The 17,197-nt window shown below is 54.3% G+C and overlaps 2 protein-coding genes across 9 annotated transcripts in view; one reads left to right on the top strand and one right to left on the bottom strand.

The window, feature by feature from the left end:
* SGSM3 (small G protein signaling modulator 3) overlaps positions 1 to 13,821 on the top strand; it is a 45,885-nt gene extending 32,064 nt beyond the window's left edge. For 3 of the 6 annotated variants that reach the window (XM_041754026.1, XM_041754027.1, XM_041754030.1), the window contains 21 exons: positions 3,977 to 4,096; positions 4,548 to 4,633; positions 5,098 to 5,164; positions 7,053 to 7,261; positions 7,358 to 7,465; positions 8,291 to 8,434; positions 8,695 to 8,890; positions 9,271 to 9,416; positions 9,682 to 9,906; positions 10,299 to 10,353; positions 10,582 to 10,709; positions 10,821 to 10,976; positions 11,149 to 11,203; positions 11,338 to 11,387; positions 11,507 to 11,659; positions 11,800 to 11,870; positions 11,977 to 12,025; positions 12,099 to 12,184; positions 12,793 to 12,915; positions 13,013 to 13,073; positions 13,288 to 13,821. In XM_041754026.1, the coding sequence (XP_041609960.1) occupies positions 4,090 to 4,096; positions 4,548 to 4,633; positions 5,098 to 5,164; positions 7,053 to 7,261; positions 7,358 to 7,465; positions 8,291 to 8,434; positions 8,695 to 8,890; positions 9,271 to 9,416; positions 9,682 to 9,906; positions 10,299 to 10,353; positions 10,582 to 10,709; positions 10,821 to 10,976; positions 11,149 to 11,203; positions 11,338 to 11,387; positions 11,507 to 11,659; positions 11,800 to 11,870; positions 11,977 to 12,025; positions 12,099 to 12,184; positions 12,793 to 12,915; positions 13,013 to 13,073; positions 13,288 to 13,368 (2,256 nt within the window). In that variant the 5' untranslated portion in view covers positions 3,977 to 4,089 and the 3' untranslated portion in view covers positions 13,369 to 13,821. The remainder of the gene's footprint in view (positions 1 to 3,976; positions 4,097 to 4,547; positions 4,634 to 5,097; positions 5,165 to 7,052; positions 7,262 to 7,357; positions 7,466 to 8,290; positions 8,435 to 8,694; positions 8,891 to 9,270; positions 9,417 to 9,681; positions 9,907 to 10,298; positions 10,354 to 10,581; positions 10,710 to 10,820; positions 10,977 to 11,148; positions 11,204 to 11,337; positions 11,388 to 11,506; positions 11,660 to 11,799; positions 11,871 to 11,976; positions 12,026 to 12,098; positions 12,185 to 12,792; positions 12,916 to 13,012; positions 13,074 to 13,287) is intronic. The other 3 variants (XM_041754029.1, XM_041754031.1, XM_041754032.1) reach the window with 2 other exon arrangements.
* A 133-nt stretch (positions 13,822 to 13,954) lies between these two features.
* Positions 13,955 to 17,197, bottom strand: part of MRTFA (myocardin related transcription factor A) — a 99,287-nt gene continuing 96,044 nt past the window's right edge. For all 3 annotated transcript variants that reach the window (XM_041754024.1, XM_041754023.1, XM_041754025.1), the window contains one exon: positions 13,955 to 15,327. In XM_041754024.1, the coding sequence (XP_041609958.1) occupies positions 14,810 to 15,327 (518 nt within the window). In that variant the 3' untranslated portion in view covers positions 13,955 to 14,809. The remainder of the gene's footprint in view (positions 15,328 to 17,197) is intronic.

Below are 17,197 nucleotides of genomic sequence, written 5' to 3'. Positions count from 1 at the left end.
CACCTACCAGGGGAGAAGATCCAAAGTCTGCTCACACAGTCAGGCCCTCCATGACTCCTGCTGGAGTTTGCTCTCCTCTCCTCATTCCCAAGCCCCTGGCCACCTTGCTGCTGCTGTTCCTTCCTCAAAGGCTTTGTACTTGCTATTCCTTCTGCCTGGATCCCTTTTCCTTCAGATAGCCAAATAACTTGATCCCTCACTTCCATTTTTGTCTTTGCTCAGATGCCACCATATCCTCAGAGGGCTTTTCCTGACCATGTTATTATACATAATAACATAATAAGAGGGGTTACCCTCTCTTCTGTACTCCCTATACTTTTATCCTGCTTAATTTTTCTTATAGTACTGTAGTTATCACGATCTGACTCAGCTATTTTTATGTTTATTGTCTGATTCTGTAATGTAACGGCTGGAACTTCTGATTTTCACCGTTGCATCTCAGTCCTTAGAACCATGCCTGGATTGTGGTGGCACTTAGTAAATGTTTGTTGAGTGGATGAATGAGTGGGAGGCAAACTAATATCAGAATTGTCTTCCTGGCTCCCTCAGTTCTCCAAAGCCAGAGACAGCTCATTTCCTTCACTGTCAGCAACGCCTGCTTTTGTCACACTCTCTCTGTCCCTTCTGGAGAAGAAACAACCAAATCACTACCTCTGTGGCGTCAGTGATGAGGATGCTCCTGATGATCTAGCTGGTGGCTGTGTGGTATCAGTTCACCAGGCAGGATGGGGAGATAGCATGGTTTTGTAGGAAGGTACATTATTGGAGTCTATTTGGAAAACTGTATATGGGTCTCTTCTAGGCTTATTTTCTTCTGCATAATGAATAGAGGTATCTTCTTCAACATGTGTTATAAGGATTGAATGATGATGTGATTTTAAAACTTGTAGTTCATTCCCTTTAATGTAAAAGTATATATTGCTCTATCTAGCATGTAATTCTGATTCAAACCTGACCCTGTATAAGCTGTTATACTAAAGGAAGACATTCGTTTTTTGTTTTTTTTTAAGATGTATTTATTAGAGAACAAGTGGGGGGAGGGACAGAGGGAGAGAAATCCTCAAGCAGACTCCCCTCTGAGCGTGGAGCCCCACACAGGGCTCATCCCACAACCCTTACTTAGATCATAACCTGAGCCAAAATCAAGAGTCAGACGCTCAACCCCGCATGCCAGGAAGACATTCAGCTTTATTATCCTTACGCAGAAGAGACAACCCTACGATGGCCAACCTATGCTGATTCTGCAGTCTGGCTCTCAGTGGCGCTTGTCTGGAAGCAGGAGGGAGCAGCTCTCCCAGTTGGGCAGCAGGTCCTCCCTGACAGGCATTTAGGCCGAATGTGGCATGGTCAGGGTGTGTCTGAGGCGGGAGTGGAGGTTGGTGACCAGCTGAGCTGCCCTTATGAGCTACAAGATGACTTTTTTGCCCCAGAAAGAGAACGGGGATTTTTTCACATGCCCACTATGAACATATGCTTAAGTTAAGGGCTCATAGGGTGATGTCTCCCCAAAGCTCCCTTTGATTTTCCTTTTCTGCTTTTTCAGTCACCTGACCCTTCTGGGTCAGAATTCTGTGGCAGAGGGAGTGAGAAGGTGAGGTGCTGGTGTGGGCCAGAACAGCAGGAACCACTTGAAAAATGGCAAGAGAAGACGTTTCTTTAGGTCTGGGTCTGGGGGGACATGATTTCAAAAACTGGAAGGCAGCTTGTCCTAAAATATTTCAGCCACATCTCCTTATTGCTGCCTCTAATTTTTTTTTTTCACAGAGTCCAAGCCTTTCATTCCATAGTTGGAAGTAAAAAACTTAATAATCAGAAAAGGCTGAGGAAACTGCTACAGAAATTGCATTTCTGTTGAAGCTCGAGTAATAACAGATTCTTTCTGGATCTACAAAGAGCAAATTAGAAATGAGAAGGTAGAGAGTTAGAGGACACCCCAATTGATGGCTTTTTCTTTCTTAAAATTGAGATACAGGACGCCTTGGTGGCTCAGTCAGTTAAGTGTCTTCCTTCTGCTCGGGTCATGATGCCTGAGGGTCCTGGGATCAAGCCCCATATCGGGCTCCCTGCTCCACACAGAGTCTGCTCCTCCCTCTCCCTCTACTCCCTGTTTGTGCTCTCCTTCTCTCTGTCAAATAAATAAAATCCTTTTTAAAATTTAAAAATAAAATCAGATATAATTTAGATGCTATAAAATTCATTTTTAAAGTGTGCAATTCAGTAGTTTTAGTATTTAATACTGTTGTGCAACTATCACCACCATCCCATCCTAGAATCGTTTTCATCTCCCCAAATTGAACCTTGTTAGTGGTCACTCTGAAGTCCCACCTCCCCCATCCTTTGGCAGTCACTAACCTATTTTCTACCTATCGATTTGCCTCTTCTGGACATTTCACTTAAATAGAATCATACAGTATTTATCCTCTTGTGAGTAGCCTCTTTCACTGAGCATAGTGTTCATCGATAGAGTCACATGTATCAGTAGTTTGCTTCTTTTATATGGCTGAATAATTTTCCACTGTATGGATGGATGGTCCAAACATTTTTTTTAATAGTTTTAAAAAAGATTTTATTTATTTATTTATTTATTTATTTATTTATTTATTTATTTATTTATGAGACAGGGAGCACAAGTGGGGGGCAGAGGAAGGGGGAGAAGAAGCAGGCCCCACAGAGCAGGGAGCCTGATATGGAGCCCGATCCCAGAACCATAAGATCGCAACCTAAGCCAAAAACAGACACTTATAAATGACTGAGCCACCCAGGTGCCCCAATTGGTCCAAACATTTGTATATCCATTCATTAGTTGGCTTTTTTCTCCTTTTTGGCTATGATGAATAATGCTGCCATGAACATCTGTGTACAAGTGTCTGGGTGGATGGACATGTTTTCATTTCTCCTAGGTGATTAACTGCAGGAGTGGAATTACCAGGTCATATGGAAATTCCATGTTTACCTTTTTGATAAATTGCCAAACTGTTCTCAACATCAGCTGCTCCATTTCACACACCACCAGCAATGTAAGGGTTCCACTTTCTCTACATCCTTGTCCACACCTACAATCCTTTTGATTAGAGCCATCTTAGTAGGTGTGGAATGGTACCACACTGAGGTCTTGGTTTGCATTTCCCTGATGAATAATCTTTTTTTTTTTAAGACTATTTATTTATTCATGAGAGACACACAGAGAGAGGCAGAGACACAGGCAGAGGGAGAAGCAGGCTCCCAGTGGGGAGCCCGATGTGAGATTCGATCCCAGGACCCTGGGATCACGACCTGAGCCCAAGGCAGATCCTTTACCACTGAGCCACCCAGGTGCCCCGATGAATAATCTTTTTACCTGCTTTTTGGCCATTTAATTCTTCTTTGGAGAAATGTATATGCAGATCTCTTGCTCATTTTGTCTTTTTTATTGTTGAGTCCTCATTTTTTGAGAGGACAAAAAAAGAGAGGGAGGCAGGAGTTTCAGCAGCAACAGGAGAGATCTAGATTAGATTGCGACCTCCTGGTTTCCTAGCCATAAGGCTAGTGGAGAAAGTGGTCGAGTGGATGGTTTGGTGAAGGGGAAAATGTCAGTGTTGAGGTGAATTCGAGGTATTGGCTTAGAAGCCTGAGTTGTATTCTGCTAAGTGGTTCCTTAAAAATTCTGGCTCAGGGAAACCTAATCATGGAGGTTTGGCTGTTTTTTTCCCCCCTTTTGAAGAACCATTGGCTTGAGCCTAGGGCACCAGGAAACCTGTGTGTATGATTCTCTCCTTTACCAATGGAACTGAGTGGACACTCCACTTGGCTCACAGAGCTGTTAATAGTTTTGTCGCTTCTTCAGAGTGTTTCATATATCCTCTCCCAGATGAAATGTTCAGAATAGGAGGCATTTCTTTGAAGGGTGACTTTTCCTTTTCACTCAGAGTAGTGGGTGGAAATGACTCCTAGGAGAGAGGCTGCATTATAATGACTTTCCCCTCTGCTCTCCTGCCAGGGCAGATGTTTCTGGACCAGATGAAGCCTGAGGAGCCTTCCAGCTATAAGATAATAGGCCAGGAAGCCTTCTGAGTGTAGATTTGCAGAAGACCTGCCCTGCCTCTCTACACAATGTCAGGTGAGAGGCTGTCCAGAAGGAGAAAAGGGTCTTGCCCTGAGGGCCCATCCAGTGGAGTGGAAGCAAGACAGACCTCTGAGGATAACAGTGCGAGAAAGGAGGAGGCCCTACAGGGCACCCAGGGTCACCACAGCTTTTCACGGCTCAGATCTCCAGCTTCCCTCAATCTCTTATGCTCTCCCCTCCCTCTAGGCTACAACTCCTCACACTTGGGTGGAGGAAGATGTAAGGAGATGAAATTTGGTTATGTTTTGTAACATGTTGCTTTTTTTTCTTTTGCTCATTTTTAGGTCTTTCCCCCACACCCACCCATCCCACTTCAAAGGGTGCAGTCCTCCCTTTTCTGCTGGTGCCCTTGGTGGGGGAGCATGGGGGATGTCCCAACTTGAATTTTCCCCCTCAATGCTCGGCATTCTCTTCATCTCCTATTCCTGATCCTCCTTGATTTTAGGAAACCACATACCTTCTGCCAGTGGCCCCTTCTCAGCCCTGACCCCGAGCATGTGGCCCCAGGAGATCTTGGCCAAGTACACACAGGTATAGCTGGGTGCCCAGGCTGTGGCGCCAAAGGGAACCTACTGCTTTAGACTTCCTGGGGGTGGGTAGCCACCCTACTGTGTTCACTTCAGCTCAGAAGCCATCATCAGAGATGGCATCTTAGCTCCACGTCCTCTGGGAATCAGTCATTAGGTTGGAGAAAAAGTATTATGGCACCATGTGCTCAGTACTGTCAGGATATAGAAATGCATCAAATTTATTTCTACCTTGATCTTACTGTATTTGACCTCTGAAGAGAACGAGGAAAATGCTGGGTCAGATGGAGAAGGTGGTGGCTCCTGTAGCTGAGTGATGACCACAGAGGCTTCAAGCAGGGGCGGCCTTTGATCTGAGTCTTGGCGGCGGGTGGAATTTCAGCAGGCAGTTGTGTGGGTGGCATCTTCCAGAATCTGTGGTCCCAAACTGGTGGCCACACAATTGGCTCTTCCTCATCCTGGTTCTAGAAGGAAGAGTCTGTAGAACAAGCAGAGTTCTGCTACGATGAGTTTGGTTTCCGCGTGGACAAGGAAGGTAAGAATGGGCCCTTGGTGCATAATCTTGCTGGTGTCCATGCGGAGGACTCCAGCTCTGGTGACACTCCATCATGACACCATGAACTGGGCTCTGGGGTTTCACCTGCTCCTGTACTGACAACAGTATCACCCTCAGAGGCAGCTCTGAGTATATGGAAACTTCTGATATTTTTAAGTTTAGGTTAATTTTATTGATCTTCATATGATAATAAAAGCAGTGATTTTACTGTAGTGAAGTTGAAAAACACAGAAAAGTATAAAGATTAAAACAAATTAACACATGATCCCACAACCTAAAGATAACTGTTGACACTTCAGTTTCTCTCTTTCCTGGCCATGTGTGTCTGTACTTTTCATAAGTGACGTTATGATATCTACACATTTTTATATTGCTGTTATCTCTTAACATTATTTACCACAAGCATTTCTTCTGTCAGCTAAGATCTCTTTAAAAGCATGTTTTCCATAATATTCCATTATAATGGATTTATCCACAATATTTTATAACCACTCTTCTGTAAGTGGGCTTCCAGGCCATTTCCATTGTTTTCTTCTGTAAATATACCTTCTGGTTTCCAAATGGGCTGTCGGGAAAGCTGTCTGCCAGAACTCAGGACAGCCTGTCACCAGGATATAACTAGGACTAGAAGATTTTAATGGGCTGAAACCAGTCTTCGGGTCACTCATATTCCAATTCTGATGTAAGTTTTCCTTGCTCTCTGGTTTGCAGGCAGATACTTGGAAGTTAGAAGCTGGGCCTGTGAGGAATACAGGGAATTCTCTAGCATAATGGAAATATTATCTATCTTGATGGGGATGACATTTAGACATTTACTTACAGATACTCACCAAAGTGTACACTTAAAGTTTGTGCATTTGACTGCATGTAATTCACTAAAGGTGAAGTTTTGCAAAGCTGAGGCTGAGAGTATGGTTCTCAGATGAGTAAGGATGAGGAGCTGTGTGAGGCTACATGCCCTGATGTGTCCTGGTGGTGCTCATGCCAGCATTTTAGTGGCTGTCTGCAGGTTGTATGAGCTCCACCACCACATCCCCAGTGCCTTGAACAAAGCTGAAGGTGGCCCTGGCCCTTGTGGAATTCCTAGGCAATGAACAAATAACATGCCTGTTACTATTCATGGGGGCAAGAAGAGCTATGAAAAAATTTGGAGCTGTGGAAAAGAGAGGAGGTGGGATGTGTGCAAGGTGATGAAGGAAGGCCTCTCGAAGGGAAGACATTTGGATAGAGACTAGGAATAGTAAGTTCAGAGGCCCTGAGGTGGGAGTGGATTAGGTGAGGAATAGCTGGAGCCAAGAGACCAAGAGCGGTAGGTGATGAGGATGGAGGAGCCAGGCTGAGAGGATGTGGTCACCGAGCCTTGCAAGGCCTCTGGTCTGAGTGAGCCAAATGACGTGGTCTGATTTGTGTGAGAAGGGGCACTCTGACTACTGGGTGAATGCCTTTAGGGAGGCAGGAGTGGAAACCAGTGAGTGAGAGGGCTGTACGGACCCAGATGGAAGTTGATGGCTTGGTCAAAGGCCACATAGTTGGAGGTGATAAGAGCAGTGAGAGTCCACCAAGACGATTTGCCTTGGGGTTGAATGGGGGAGTAAGTGGAGAGGAGCCAGAGGGGCTTCTGAGGTCCAAGCCTGAGCATCTGGAGAGTGGAGGTGGGTCTGTGGATCTGGGAGGGACCAGGCAGGTTTGGGAGAGAAATGAAAGCGCTTGCATTTGCTCATTGGTACGTCTATGGGACATGCAGATGGAGCCTTGGGAAGCTGTTGGAAACGTGGGTCTGGATTTCAGGGGTGAGATCTGGGTGCTGGACGTAAAGGCCACGGCCTGGCCCTGCTCACCGCTGCACCTCCTGGCTCTCTCCTGGCAGACAGTGCCAACCCCAGTTCTAGCAGGCTTCCGGGTGTGTCTCTGTTGGAGGACCCTCCACAGAGGCTGCGGTGGCAGGCCCACCTGGAGTTCACCCATAATCACGATGTGGGGGACCTCACCTGGGACAAGATTGCTGTCTCTCTGCCCCGCTCTGAGAAGCTCCGCTCCCTAGTGCTAGCTGGCATCCCACACAGCATGAGGCCACAGGTGAAGCTGCGAGGAACCTGCAGAGGGCCCATGGGGTGGGGGGTTCAGGGGTCCCACCGAAGCCTCATGCCGGCCCCCTCCCCCCCCACCCCGCAGCTGTGGATGCGGCTCTCCGGGGCTCTGCAGAAGAAGAAGAATTCTGAGCTGTCCTACCGAGAGATGGTGAAGAACAGCTCCAATGATGACACCATTGCTGCCAAACAGGTGAGGGTGGGCCGGCGCCAGGGGCCCTTCGGAAGCACTTTCAGGTCAGAAACTGTGTGTGGCCTGCAAGGGGGCAGTGAGTTGCCTGAGGTCACAGGAACCTGCTCTTGTCAGTCTCTCCTTGGCAGGGGTGGCCCCGGGGAGCAGGCAGCCATGTGGCAGCCCTTCCACTCAGACATGTGTCTGGAATAAGCCTGCACCTCTGGGTCTTCTGTAGGCAGCAGGGACAGTTGTCAAAAGACCACCGAACCTGGATGTGCAATGGGATCGCCTGGAGATTTTACTTTTTTTTTTTTTTTTAATTTTTATTTATTTATGATAGAGAGAGAGAGAGAGAGGCAGAGACATAGGCAGAGGGAGAAGAAGCAGGCTCCATGCACCGGGAGCCCGACGTGGGATTCGATCCTGGGTCTCCAGGATCGCGCCCTGGGCCAAAGGCAGGCGTTAAACCGCTGTGCCACCCAGGGATCCCCTGGAGATTTTAAATACAGATTTCCAGGCCTCATTCCGAAGAGTCTGAATTCTGGAGTTCTGCCTTGAGGCCTAGGGATCTGTAATTTTATTTTCTAAGTTCCCCTGGTGAATGTGGTAGAACCAACTCCACACTAGCTGAGCTATAATCCTGAAGGCAGGTGGGTGCACTCTGACCAGAGCGTTAAGAATCCTCAGTCCTGAATGGAAAGCCTGCCTGGGCTTTGTCCCACACAGGGGCCTCCCAGCCTCCCTCGCAGGGCTGCCTTGGGTGTGACCATGTGGAGGGCAGTGTGGGCCTCCAGGCCTGCAGCTGCATCTCACGGGGACTTGTTGTGGGTGGGCTGCCGGCAGATTGAGAAGGACCTGCTCCGCACCATGCCCAGCAACGCCTGCTTCGCCAATGTGAGCAGCATTGGAGTGCCCCGCCTGCGCAGGGTCCTCCGAGCACTGGCCTGGCTCTACCCGGAGATCGGCTACTGCCAGGGCACAGGCATGGTGAGCACAGCCCAGGAGAGACAGGGGGGGTGTCTCCAAGGGCATTCTCCAGGCCTCCACTGGAGAACAGAACCATCCAGGGCCGTGGGATGGGTGGCAGGGCTAGGAGTAGGAATCCCCATGGGGGGCTGGGGCTGCCGAATATGTGGGTTCCAGCCTGAGGGGAGCATGTGGTCTATGATGTAACCCCCAGAGGGGGTACCTCTTCTAATTCACATGGAGACCTGGGTAGAGGCCCCTTGTTCCCTTGCCCTGGCCAGGTGGCTGCCTGCCTCCTGCTGTTCCTGGAGGAGGAGGATGCTTTCTGGATGATGTGTGCCATCATTGAGGACCTGCTCCCTGCCTCCTACTTCAGCACCACTCTGCTAGGCGTCCAGACGGACCAACGGGTCCTGCGCCACCTCATCGTCCAGTACCTGCCTCGCTTGGACAAGCTGCTCCAGGAACACGACATTGGTAAGGGGGTCGGCACCCACCGTCTTCTTGGGGGCCTGGGGGTCCTGCAACTCTAGCTCAGATGCGCAGGTCTGAGGCCTTCAGACACAGCTGGTGGGGGACCGGGCAGCTGGCCGTGTGGGAGAAAGAACATCTGACAAGAGCCAGGCCCCGAACACAGTAGCACGCATGGTCTTTATTGTACTCTTGTTCTCTGATGTGCCTGACGGCCTGTTTCCTCCCTTCTCTTGGAGCAGGCAAGGCCACTTACTGCTCTTTGGGGGCAGCCCTCCCACTTCTTCCCAGCATGTGTCTCTGGGGAACACCGCCCCCCCCTTCCAGGCTGTCCCATGCTGGCTGCCCCTGGTTCTGGCCACAGAGGCTCTGGTCTGTGTCCACAGAGTTGTCCCTGATCACGCTGCACTGGTTCCTCACGGCCTTTGCCAGTGTGGTGCACGTCAGGCTGCTGCTGCGCCTCTGGGACCTGTTTTTCTACGAGGGCTCCCTGGTGCTGTTCCAGACCACGCTGGGCATGCTGCGGCTCAAGGTGCGGCCGGAGCCCTGGCCCACCTGGGGCCCCTCCTCTGGGGGCTGCAGTGGGGGTTCAGCTCTTAACATTGTGTGATGTGACCGCTGGCCCCTCCTGAGAGGCCCACAGTGCAGTGGGTCCCCTGGGGCCCGGGACTCCTGGTACTGAGCTTGATCATCCAGGGAGTTTACCTGTTCCCGGGGACCCTGATTGGGGTCAGCCTGCAGGCCTGGCGTTCAGCAGTGACGTGCCCTCCCCTCTACTCCTTCCCTGCTTGGCCCAGGAGGAGGAGCTGATCCAGTCCGAGAACTCGGCCTCTATCTTCAATACGCTGTCAGACATCCCTTCACAGATTGAGGATGCGGAGCTGCTGCTGGGGGAGGCCATGCGGCTGGCTGGCTCCCTCACGGACGTGGCTGTGGAGACACAGCGCCGCAAGCACCTGGCCTACCTCATTGCAGACCAGGGCCAGCTCCTGGGGACCAGCGCCACCACCAACCTCTCGCAGGTGGGCCCATAAGGGAGGAATCCCCGCCTCACCCACACTGGGGGGTCCCCGAGGAAGCCCGAAGTGAGTGAGAGAGGCCGCAGGAACCCACCCGCCCATCCTTGCTCTGCTGCCCCCTCCCTAGCCCGGCACCGGGGGCCCGGCCCAGTCAGACCACAGCTGTGGAATGACCTGCTGCCTTGGCCTTGTGTGCATCTCTGCTGTGACCTGCCCCATGTGGGTGTAGGACAGACCTGGCTTTGAACCAATTGCATTTCTGATGCTCAGAGCCACCGCAGAGGCCATTCCAGATGAGGTGGTGTGAGATGCTGGCAGGAGCTCTGTCAGCTTCCTCCAGTGCTGGGGCGCCTGCCACCCCGCCTGGCTGCCACCAACCCGCTCCCTGCCTGCAGGTTGTGCGTCGCAGGACCCAGCGGAGGAAGTCTGGCATCACCTCCCTGCTCTTTGGTGAGAACTGCCATGGCAGCTGGTGCTGGGCTGGGTTTCCTTCCCTGCCAGTGAGTCCCAGCTCACAACCCCCCCTACTCCCCCCCCCGCCCAGAACAGGCAGGCAGGGTGCGGATAGAGACCAGGGGGTATTCGTCCTCAGGCCCATTGCAGACCCTGAGCTTCCCTGGGGTTGGAGGGGAAGGCTGCCCTGGGGCTGTGGCTGCCATAGCTCTCTGGGGCTCCCAGGGGAGGACGACCTGGAAGCGCTCAAGGCCAAGAACATCAAGCAGACGGAACTGGTAGCTGACCTCCGGGAAGCCATCTTGCGCGTGGCACGCCATTTCCAGTGCACAGACCCCAAAAACTGTAGTGTGGTGAGTTGTGGGTTCAACTTGGGGACTCTGGCTCCCCAGCCTCATTCTGAGGCACCAAGGCCCTGGTGAGAGGCACCTCCCCGTCAGCAGGCCCTTCTGCCCCTCGGGCAGGAGCTGAGCCCGGACTATAGCATGGAGAGCCACCAGCGGGATCACGAGAACTATGTGGCGTGCTCACGCAGCCACCGGCGCCGGGCCAAGGCCCTGCTGGACTTCGAGCGACATGACGATGACGAGCTGGGCTTCCGCAAGAACGACATCATCACAGTAAGTGGGGTGTGGGGAGCCTGGCAGCGGGAGCAGACACCCACCCCTGGGCTGCCAGGGCCCCATTCCTGTCCTACCCGCCCAACCGAGGGTGCAGCCACACGGCTGTAGGCACGGGGCCTGGGCAACCAAAGCTTTGCTTCCTCCTGCTCTCTGCCGGCCAACCGTGCAGATCATCTCTCAGAAGGACGAGCACTGCTGGGTCGGGGAGCTGAACGGCCTGAGAGGTGAGGCCTCCGTCTGAAAAGGGGTGGGCTGGGCAGTGAACCTGGGAGCCCTGGCCACCCTCCCCCGACCCTCACAGGGTGGGAGGTGTGGGGACACCCCATCTGCTCCTCACAGGGCCCTGCTTCTCCCCCAGGCTGGTTTCCAGCCAAGTTTGTAGAAGTTCTGGATGAACGGAGCAAAGAGGTAAGAAGTGCACAAGGCACAGCTACCCCTGGAGCTGCCACCACCTGACCTTGGCGCATGCTGGGTCACCCCCTTGTGGGGGTGACTGGCGCCTCTCAGACCCTGTCCCCCACCGTCAGTACTCCATTGCGGGGGACGACGCCGTGACAGAGGGGGTCACAGACCTCGTTCGAGGGACCCTCTGTCCAGCTCTCAAGGCCCTATTTGAGCATGGGCTGAAGAAGCCGTCGCTGCTTGGGGGTGCCTGCCACCCATGGCTGTTTATCGAGGAGGTAAGTCAATGGCTGGACCCACTTCCCCCACTGTCCTTTTCTTTGAGCCCCTGGCCCTGTAGAGCTGGCACAGGGGCTCATGGGGAGGAAGCATGCCTCTGTTGGACCCTGTTGTCCCTTACACTCCCCTTGACCCCCAGGCAGCAGGCCGGGAGGTGGAGAGAGACTTTGACTCAGTGTACTCGCGCCTGGTGCTGTGTAAGACGTACAGGTAACGGGCCCCAACCCCCTGCCCCGTGTCGTCCTGGCAGCCCCGTGGGGGCCACAGCCTGAGCCCCCAGTACTGGGCAGCATGGCAGCTCTGGTCCCTCCTTTAGGCTGGATGAAGATGGCAAAGTCCTGACCCCAGAGGAGCTGCTCTACCGGGTAAGTGGGGTGGTGGGTGGAGCAGGCCTCCCGGGTCGGCAGCTGGAGTGACCTGACAGCCGGGCCCTCCCAGGCTGTGCAGTCTGTGAACGTGACCCATGACGCTGCACATGCACAGATGGACGTCAAGCTCCGGTCCCTCATCTGTGTGGGGCTCAAGTGAGTATCCCTGCCTGCTGTGGGCCAGTGGCCGTCCAGTCGGATGAGTGCTAGCCTGCGCTGTGGCCCTGCGGGGCGGTGGGTGCCTGTGAGCGGGCCTTTGGGGCCCAGGACCTGGACAGACAAGGCAGCCAGGCCAGCTTCCAGGAGCCTTCCTCCAGCGTTCTGCGGGCTGGCCAGGCGCTCGCGGGTTTCAGGAGGCACAGACTGTAGCAGCAGGCCCGGTGAGGGGCTCACCGGAACTGGCCATCCTGGCCAGCTAGGGAGGGGGCGCCTGCCTGAAGGGAGCTTGGGCATCTGTGCAGCCGACCCGGGCCAGCCTGAGTGTGGTTTCTGCATTGGCCACCTGGAGAGGGGACAGCCTCCAGGCTCAGAGCAGGGCTACGGGCACCGCTCCTGGGCCAAGCAGCAGAGCTCAGGCCCGGTCTCAAGACACCAATGGAAGAGCTGGGAGGGGACTGAGGGAAAGGGGAAGGGGGGCCAGGGGCCTGAGCGTCTCCCAGTGGAGTGGAGCCAGAGCTGGCTGAGAGCAAAGGGGCAGTCACCTGAGGCAGTCCCCAAGTGGAGGGAAGGGGCTGGGGTGCCCACCTTTCCCTGCCTGTCCCCAGCGAGCAGGTTTTGCACCTGTGGCTGGAGGTGCTGTGCTCCAGCCTGCCTACTGTGGAGAAGTGGTACCATCCCTGGTCCTTCCTGCGCAGCCCTGGCTGGGTCCAGATCAAGTGCGAACTCCGGTGAGAACCCCGCCTAGTGGCCTGGGGTGGGGCCGGTGGGGGTGCAGAGCGGACCTGAGAGCCACTGACCACCTCCCCGTCCCCTCCTCACCTCTAGCGTCCTCTGCTGCTTCGCCTTCAGCCTGTCCCAGGACTGGGAACTTCCTGTGAAGAGAGAGGTGGGTGGGTGGGGTTGGTTCTCGGCCCTGCACCCACGTTCCCCGTGAGGGCTGCCTGGGGTGGGGAGGCCAGGTGTCTGTGCTGGCAGGTGGCCCCAGACACTTCCTGGGTGGCTGAGGTGGGGCCTGTGGGGAGCCTGAGTGCTGTATCACATGATACACGAGCCGCACCCCAGGCCATGCTGCCTGCGACAGAGGCTGTCCCTGTGTGCAGGAGGAGAAGAAGCCACTGAAGGAGGGTGTTCAGGACATGCTCGTGAAGCACCACCTCTTCAGCTGGGACATCGACGGGTGATGCTCTGCACCAGTGGCCCCGCAAGCCCAGGCCTCCCCCACCTGTTGGCTACCAAGCAGCCCCTTCCTCAAGCAAGACGACAGCTCAGTCCTGGCCAGTCTTGGGTCTGCTTTGGGATGGGGTCTGAGGTGGCCCGGGCCCACTCCACACTGTGGGGTCAGGGGGAGAGGTGCTGGAGCTCTGGCCTGCACCACGGCACGGTGAACAGGGATGCCACCAGGAATGCCCAGGATGGTCACCAGAGGACAGTGGGTGGCAGGAGCGGGAGGTGGGGCTGAGCCGGTTTCTCCCAGTGCCTAGGGGAGTGCTCTGCCTGGGTCTTCACGGACGCCCCAGGCCCCAATTTGTTTGTACCAACCAAAAATCTCTTGAGGTGGAGAGCCACCTCTGTTCTGTCCGTTTTTGCTCAGGAAGGGGGCTCTTTGGTTTGTCAATAAATCGTGTCCTTGGGAACCTCCAGTCTTCTGTCCAGCCAGGGAGTAGAGCTGTATGTCCAAGGTTCTGTGCTTCCTGGAGTGGTCTAGAAAGTCTAGGACCCAGCCAGATCACCCGCCTCTTCCACAGATTGAACAAAAAGGAACCAAAGTCAGTGTTTTTGTTTTTATTTTAAAAAGACCACACAGCTTCTTCCCGACCTCTGTCCCAGCACTGGTTTAGTGACTCCATCCCTAATCCCTGTTAAGATAGTGACAGGCCAGAGGGAGGCTGAGCCCCTGGGCAAGAGGTGGCTGTAGCTTAGGGGAGGACACCCCTCCTGTCCCAGGGCCATGGTGGCCGCAGTGAGGCAGCGGGACGGAATGTGGGTGGGTGGCCAGGAAGCACCTCTGCCCTTGTGGCACTAGTACGGAGCAGGACGCAGGTGGGGCACAGGCGGTGGCAGGGTGTCTACATGTCAAACACGCGTGACGGGGCTGAGGTAAGCTGCTCCAACCCCAGGAGCGGTGGTCTCCAGGCCCTTCTGTATTGTGCACAGGACGGGAGGGAGCTCCCATCTGCCTCCCAGCCCCCAAAATAGATGTATACATATGCATGGCGATATAGAATATAGAGCTATATACACCTGTACAGAAACCGTTTGCCATCAGCCACTAAATGGTTACACTACACGAAGACGCTAAAATGGCAAGGGGCTCCCCTCCCAGGAAGCCTGGGACCCTGGGATTGGCATCACGGGGAGTGGGGAGGTAGAGGCCCAGCTAGTTTCTTCCCTCCCAGGGAAGAGCAGGAAGGAGATTCACCCCAGGCCTCATCTGAGCAAACTGCAGCCAGACTGCACCTCTGACCTCGCAAAAGGAGGTCAATAGAATGGCCCTGGCCCGTCCCGGCGGGCCTGCTCCAGCCTCCGGGGGTGGGGGTGGGGGGGAGCAGGGCCCGTGATTGTCAGGACTCACGACCACAGAGAGGTGAGCTCCCAGGAGTTCCCCAGCTTCCAGCCCCTGAGCTACAAGCAGGAATCCCAGTGGAGCTGCAAGTCATGCCCGTCGAGGAAGTCCGTGGAGAAGAGGCTGGGTGCGGTGGTGCTGAGCGGGGCCAGGCTGAGCACGGGGCCGCCGGACGACAGCTCCAGCCAGTCCATGCTGTCCAGGTGGCTGTCAGCCAGGTCCAGGCCCACACCGCTGGGCTCAGGGGCAAAGTGCAATTCCGAGGTGTCCATGGGTGAGGGGGGGTGGTCCAGGATGGCAGAGCTGCTCAGCATCTGGCTGTGGAGGTCGTCAATGAGGGACAGGGGCTCTGGCCCCTCATGCCCTCCGGTCAGCAGGGGCAGCCCCGTACTGCTCTCCAGGAAGTCCTCCAGGCGCCCAGGGAGGGCGGGTGAGCCTGAGGGAGGCGGTGCAGCCTGGGGGAGCTCGGCAGAGGGCGGGGATGGCGTGGCCAGCGGTGACCCGCAGCTTGCCGTCGAGGAGGGCTTCTCTTTCCCTGGTACGGAGGGTGGTGGCTCCTTGAAATCCGCTGAGATTTCTGGCAAACAAGGTGAGTGGATGTCAGAAACCAGACCTGAATAGGACCTGAGGCCAGCCCCTCTTTACACCACATACAAAAAAGTTAACTCCAAATAGGTCAGAGATCTTCACTGGATTCGGTAATTTCTTGGTTGTGACACCAGAAACACGGGCAACAGCCAAAAAAATACATTAACTGATTAAAAAAAGCGTGCACAAAAGGACGCCATCAAGTGCAGAGACAACCCACAGGGTGGGAGGGAATAGCACGCACCATGACTCTACTGGCTCCCATCCAGACTAGAGCCATAACTCAGCCACAAAACCCAACGGGGAAAAGGAGCAAAGGACTCCACCATTTCTCCAAGAAAAGATCTGCGAATGACCCGTACGGACAGGAGAGGATGCTCCACTCCCCTCAGTCCTTGTTAGGGAAATGCAAGTCAAACTCACAAGGAGACCCCTTCACACCCAGTAAGGCGGCTAGTGGTTTTGGTTTTTTAAAACTGGAAATACGTGTTGGCGAGGACGTAGAGAGACACTGAGCCCGTGGGCACGGCTGGTGTGCACACAGTGCAGCCGCTTGGAAGATGTGCAGGGGCTCCCAGCAGATGCTAGCGTGCCAGTGTTCATAGCACTGTTTGGTACAACAGCCCGGGTGGAAACCACTCGAGTGTCCCTCGTGGGTGAGCGGTCAGCACGAGGTGCTCCGGCTCTGCAGTGGGAGCTCACGCGGCCGTGACAAGGAAGGAGACTGCCACTCGCTACGTGGATGAACCCTGAGGGCGCTGTGCTAGGGAAGCGGGCCGGAGACAGGGACTGTCGGATTCCACGGACAGGAGTCCCGGGGAGCCGGAGAATTCTGAGCACAGATAAAACAGGTTATCTGGGGCTGGGGGGTGAGGGTGGGGAGCGCCTTCCGAACAGGACATAAGGGTCAGTACAGACGGAGACGTTCTAAGAACAGATGGTGGTGATGGCTGCACAACACTGACTGTATTTATAATACCGAATTCTACATTTAAAAATTAGAATGGCAAATTTTATGTGTATTTGACCACAATAAAAAAATATGCAGAATCCAACCAGGCTTACTCCCTGGCCCTCTTGGGCCTGTCTTCCCTCCCTCTCGCAGCCCATCCCAGTCAGACACGGGATCTCACCAGGTCTCACCAAGCTCGGTCTCCCCAGCTGCCACCATGGGACCGCTGCAGGCCCCGCCCACCCCATTCAAATGCCTCCTGGGGCCAGTTCTGGCTGGCCGAACCCCCAGCTCCCTTTCTCTGCCTTCTTCACTGCTAACGGCTCAAGGCCTGGCCTGCTCCCCCTCTGCTTCTGGCACAATCTCTTTCCAGGTAGCCTGAGCTTTCCCAGTTTGGGTTCCTGCCTGGACACCAGGAACTGCCCAGGCCCCTCTCCAGGCTCTGGCCAGCCTCTCCCACTGCCTGCCAGCACCACCCAGCCCAGCAGCGTCACAGTGCACCTGTGCTTGCTAGAAATGTGCCTCAGGCCCCATTGCACACTCTGGAGTCCACGGAGCCTCCCTAAGGTTAGAATCTGTGGCCTTGAGGGTAACATTAGCTCTTAAGCTCCTACTTTTTTTTTTTTTTAAAAGATTTTATTTATTCATTCCTGAGAGACACAGAGAGAGAGACACACACACACACACACACACACACACACACACAGAGAGAGAGAGAGAGAGAAGCAGGCTCCACGCAGGAGCCCAACGTGGGACTCGATCCTGGGACTCCAGGATCACAACCTGGGCTGAAGGCAGCGCTAAACCGCTGCGCCACCGGGGCTGCCCACTCCTACTCTTTTTTGAGGCAAAACTCATCACTTTATTTCTTAAAATCTTAAAAAAAGATTGGCGCAGGGTGGCGCAG

Source organism: Vulpes lagopus, chromosome 5, assembly GCF_018345385.1.
Source record: "Vulpes lagopus strain Blue_001 chromosome 5, ASM1834538v1, whole genome shotgun sequence".
Classification (NCBI taxonomy): domain Eukaryota; kingdom Metazoa; phylum Chordata; class Mammalia; order Carnivora; family Canidae; genus Vulpes; species Vulpes lagopus.
This window is presented reverse-complemented; position numbering and strand designations above follow the sequence as displayed.